Source organism: Cyprinodon variegatus, unplaced genomic scaffold (genome assembly GCF_000732505.1).
Source record: "Cyprinodon variegatus isolate N-32 unplaced genomic scaffold, C_variegatus-1.0 Scaffold623, whole genome shotgun sequence".
Taxonomy (NCBI): Eukaryota; Metazoa; Chordata; class Actinopteri; order Cyprinodontiformes; family Cyprinodontidae; genus Cyprinodon; species Cyprinodon variegatus.
In genome coordinates this window covers 457,102-462,035 of record NW_015151076.1, presented here as the reverse complement: position 1 = coordinate 462,035, position 4,934 = coordinate 457,102, and the positions used below count along the sequence as shown (strand labels likewise).

Below are 4,934 nucleotides of genomic sequence, written 5' to 3'. Positions count from 1 at the left end.
ATTTGAGAGATAGCTGCATTAAGAAGTATCTGAGGTAAGAACAAATAGAATCAATCAGAATTGATATAATAAATAGTTTTGTCCTGTAAATTAGGTTTAGGCTGATGTGAAGTCATCTCTGTTATTTTCTCAGACACCTGTCTTGCTGCTTCACTCTTCTCGTCCCACTGCTCTTTCCCATGAAGTTAACTGACCAGAAATTGTTGCTGCAGACCTTCCCGGTTTCTCTTGGCAGTCTCGTACTCTTTGTGTTCGTTCCCATGTTTCGACTTCATATGTTAGATCAGGTTCAAGGTATTAAAACTTCCCGGTTTAACTCCACCTTTAGGAACTTTCAGGTAAAAAATCTTGCATTTAGCCAATGTGGTCGCCGGCGTTTCTCTAACAAAATACTTCCACACTGCAGACATTTTCTTCTCCTGGTTTATTTTCCCACCGCATGAGAAAAGCTGTCCCGGCATTGGTTAATAGCGGCTATTAGCCCGCTCTCATTGGTCTGGAGCCGGCCAATAGTGAGTTAACACTAGTGAGTGTCAGGAAAGAGAAGGCTGACTTCAAGTGACATAAAAACATCAAAATGGTGTCGGTGCCCTATTTGTTGGTACTCGCCAATGCCACCATTTTAACGCTGGATCGGGACCCCGCCTGATACTGGTATCGGTGCAACACTAATTTTCACATATTCCTCCATCTGTCTCAAATTCAAAATTTAGTTGAGCAGATGGTCTGGATTTAATTTTGCTTTGCACCAATATTTGGCCCATCTTTGTAAATTCTTATTAAGCAGAGAGGGACATGCATCATGCTATGCGATATGTTTTTTGCACGGTAATGTTGGGTCTAATTATATTAAATGTTTTTATGGATCAAACAGGGCTGGGTAAAAAAAACGATTTAATTGATTGCTTTACTTTTTTGCGAAATCGATGTCTAGGGAATTAGATTGATTCATTTTATAGTGACCCGCTTGACGTTCACATTCAAATAAGCAGGAAAGATGCACTCAAGATTACTTCAAGCCAGACAGCTGCAAATATACCCAATAGGTTGACTGAAGATGTTTACAAATGGAGGCTGACCAGAAAACACCCTGTAGTTGTTACAGACAACACTGCAAATATGGTTTGTGTATTGAAGACAATGCAGCTCATGCATGTCTGCTGTGTCACGTCTGCTCGCTCGAGTGAGGCTTCACTTTTTCACTTTTCACAAACAAGTTTGCGCTTTTGAGACAGTTTTGTTCACATCTCATGTTTAAACTGTCTTATTTACATGTTTGCACTTTGTGTTTAATGTGACAGGAAAAAAAAAATACATGAGTATTTTGAAACACAGTTGAACAACTTTCATTATTGTAAAAACAGATCGAATCGAAATTAATCGATTTAGAACTGTATGAATCAAAATCGAATCGATTCAGGACTTTGGCGAAAATACCCAGCCCTAGGATCGAAATACCTTAGGTCATGTTGCCTTGTGTTGTCCTTTGAAATGAGTGTTGCAACGAGACAATGGGCTTCATGCAACAACATTGTAATTTTCTCTGGCTTTTTCTCCTACCGTGTACTTTTACGAACGCGCCGCATCAGATTCCGCAAATGTTCTTAAATGATCCTGGTAAACCTGATTCTGTCCACCTTTGCGTAAGTGAGTGGGCATTCATGAGAAATGCAAATCTGCAGAATTACCGCCCCATTGATTCCATATGAGGCTACGACTTCCAGCGCTTGTTTATTCACAAAATGGCTTGAAGATAAAGAAGAAAGACTTTAAAGGTTCATGGACTGATGATCTGCTGACTGGGAGCTGAGCACAAGAATTAAAGGACCAGTAAAAGCTTAGCTGGGGGAAATGAATCAAAAGAGCTGTAAATGGTGTGGTTGCACCATTACAGAAGTTCTATCCACATCTAATGAAAACTAATGTAATTGGATGAGTCATATAACACAAACACTCATTGGTTAGCTAAAGGAAATCATCAGAAGCAAGCAGGTGTTCTTCAAACTGCAACTGAATTGTCTATGCCATGCTACAATGTCGGATTCAGAAAAAGATGGTGAAATGTCTGAAAGTTTAGACACAGGCGAGAGCGGGAGATGGAGACCAACAAGACCTCCCTCATCCTTGGCCCTATCTCAAAGAATTTTCCGAAAAATGTATATTTGAATTCATATAGTGGCGTCTGGCTGTTTTCTTTTTTTTACAGGTTACTTTATACTTTAAGTAGTTTTTGGAGCACACTTTTTCACTTTTACTTGAGTAAAGAGGTCAAGTTGATACTTCAACTTTTACCAGTGTTTTTAAACTGCAGTATCTATACTTCTACTTAAGTAACAAATGTGTGAACTTTTACACCACTGTTGGTATCCATGTTGGTTGGGGTTTGAGTCAGTCCACGTCTTCCACTGTGACTGCCTCAACTACGGTAGATATGGTGCTGCGTCGCACAGCAAAATGACTCCACAGTATTATCTGTTACAAAGGTAGCCAATTTTACCTCTGCTTTAGGTAAAAATGTTTTGCTTTAAAAAAAAAAGCAGAAATTAGGAACTAAAAGATCAATATATCAGGCAGCAAAAAAATCACAATATGTTACCAAAACAAATTTTTTCCCCCCACACCCCTATTAGACCTGGTAGATTCATGCAGTAGAGATATCATTTCCAGCAAAAAAAAAAAAAAAAAAAGACCTAAATGATTCTGAACCATTTTTTAAAATCTGTAATTAAAATGTGAACAGATTGTGACAACCAGGTAAATCAGATCATGAATTCTTCCAAAATGTGCCTGTTTTTCTTTTTCTAAAATGTTTAGGTTAGACTCCAAGTAGCCGAAACCCCTCAACCACGCCCAGAGCCAGAGGCTGAAGCTGAAGAGGAGCCTGTGGAACGAGATGAGCTGCTGCAAAGTGGAGACGTCCAGAGCGACTGGGTCTAAAGCAGCAAAGATCTGATTAACAGGATGGGAAAAACTGTCTAAACAGACGGATGGGAATCTGTTACTGGTTAAAGCAGTTACATTTTAATATTTATGCCTCTTAGGTGCAAAATTGTTTTGTTTTTAAACGATGTAATGGGATATTTTTGACCTACATGTTTTTATCATATATTTGTATTGCTTTTAAACATCTGCCTATTTCCAGTTTAAAATGTCTTTTATTGTGGAGACAAAACGTGTGTTTTCTATCCTTTATTAAAAAAACTTCAATACACTTTTAACCGTTGACAACTTTTTTCCTTACATTTGCAAAAAAAACAAAAAACAAATTCAGAGTGTGTTGACTAATGTTTAAGAAAATGTACACAAATATCCACTAGGATGTCTGGCTTTTCTAAAAAAAAAAAAAAATGTCAATTACTAATTCCTGGGAAAGACAAAGAACTTCTTAAAAATGAATATGTGGTTTTGGCGGAAAGGATCAGCTCCGTGTTTTCCAGAAAGGGATCTAATATTTCTACGTTTTTCTTCTACCAATCCAAAGGCACATAACCAAAACACATCAGGTGTGAAAAATGTCAGAGTTAAATAAGATCCAGGTACACAGTAAAAAAAGACACATGCTAAGCTGTTTGTACAGATGTTTTCACAACTGGCAAAGTACATATAGTAATTAAAAAGAAACTCATACAAAAAAAAATACTTAAACACATTTTCTGTGTTCAAACTGAAAAGAATTTCTTAAACAAAAAAAAGCTAATAAAACATTTTCATTAAAATATACAGTCCCAACTTTCACTGAAACAGTCGGAAAAGATCTTTGAGGAAAAAAAAGAAAAAGCCACTTTAAGATCAGCTTTGATGTACTTGCATCCCTGGGAGCTCAGGACCTCAGGGAGTCTTGGGCTCCTCATCTGGCCTAAAGGAGCCAGAGGAAGGAAAGGATTAACGCCTCCTGTTAACCACCTCCTCGCCATCATGGTCAATGTGTATGTGCAGTGTTTTCTCACTTTGATGTGTCCATTTTTTCCTCCTCTGGTACCTTTTCTTCTTCTTTTACCTCTGGAAAAGCAATTTAAATTACATCATCAGCTAAAGGAGTAACAGGGTTGTTGGGAGATGAGGATGAAAAAGAATAAGTACCTTTTGTTTCCTCTGTACCTTTCTTCTTCTCTTCTGCCTCCTTCTCTCCTTCAGTCTTGGTCCTCTTAGCTTTTTTGTAGCTGGCTGTATTCCTGCGACCTCCTTCACCTTCGTCCTCTGAGTCTGAGAACTCTTCCTCACATGCTATCCTTTTGTCGTGAGCACGGACTGAATGTTACAGAACACAGATTTATATTGAGAGAAGTTGCTTAGAACGGAGAACTAATGCAGGAGCATATATGGAAGGAAACGGCTCATAGGAAATATTTTTACTTGATATGCGCTTGTTTTGATCATCGTCTTCGTCGCCGCTGTCCTCCTGCACAGCGTCTTCTGGGATGGCTTGCATCTGGACTCCAGGGGCATGAGGCAACATTCGCAGGTTCTCAAACAAACGCTGTCTAAAAGGCACGAAACAGGAATAGTTTTAAGACGACGAAAACCATTCATCTCTTTCTAAAAGCAACATAATGTAACGTATGAAATGCAGCTTTTAGCACATCATCTGACGCTACTAGGAAATACTTTGAATGTAAAAAAAAATCTGTGGGCTCACTTGATCTTCTCCAGGTAGTCATTGGTGTTCTGATTGGTCATGTTGGATGGGCTGATGTGCAACTTGAAGTCTGGTCCGAAATACTCAAAGTAGTCATTGTATGGCAGCTCTGCCAATAAGAGAGAAAATACTTCAATACAAAAAGGCTGTAAGAGTATTTTAAATATCTACTAATTTCATCTATCAAAAAGTAACCTTTATAAACTAAAATTGGTACTAAACAGCAGAGTTATCATATATGTCAAATATTAATAAAAGTGACCAATAAATTACAGGTTTTCTTTCACTTGGAGGAAAG

The 4,934-nt window shown here is 38.1% G+C and overlaps 2 protein-coding genes across 2 annotated transcripts in view; one reads left to right on the top strand and one right to left on the bottom strand.

The window, feature by feature from the left end:
• The window catches only part of LOC107096427 (transmembrane protein 54-like), an 8,693-nt gene extending 5,345 nt beyond the window's left edge, over positions 1–3,348 (top strand). Inside the window, exon 6 of the mRNA XM_015393072.1 lies at positions 2,815–3,348. Coding sequence (XP_015248558.1) covers positions 2,815–2,937 — 123 coding nt within the window. The 3' untranslated portion in view covers positions 2,938–3,348. The remainder of the gene's footprint in view (positions 1–2,814) is intronic.
• LOC107096426 (probable histone deacetylase 1-B) overlaps positions 3,179–4,934 on the bottom strand; it is a 17,019-nt gene continuing 15,263 nt past the window's right edge. The window contains exons 10-14 of the mRNA XM_015393071.1: positions 4,637–4,745; positions 4,354–4,481; positions 4,081–4,248; positions 3,948–3,999; positions 3,179–3,856 (exon numbers count right to left, since the gene is read on the bottom strand). Coding sequence (XP_015248557.1) covers positions 3,829–3,856; positions 3,948–3,999; positions 4,081–4,248; positions 4,354–4,481; positions 4,637–4,745 — 485 coding nt within the window. The 3' untranslated portion in view covers positions 3,179–3,828. The remainder of the gene's footprint in view (positions 3,857–3,947; positions 4,000–4,080; positions 4,249–4,353; positions 4,482–4,636; positions 4,746–4,934) is intronic.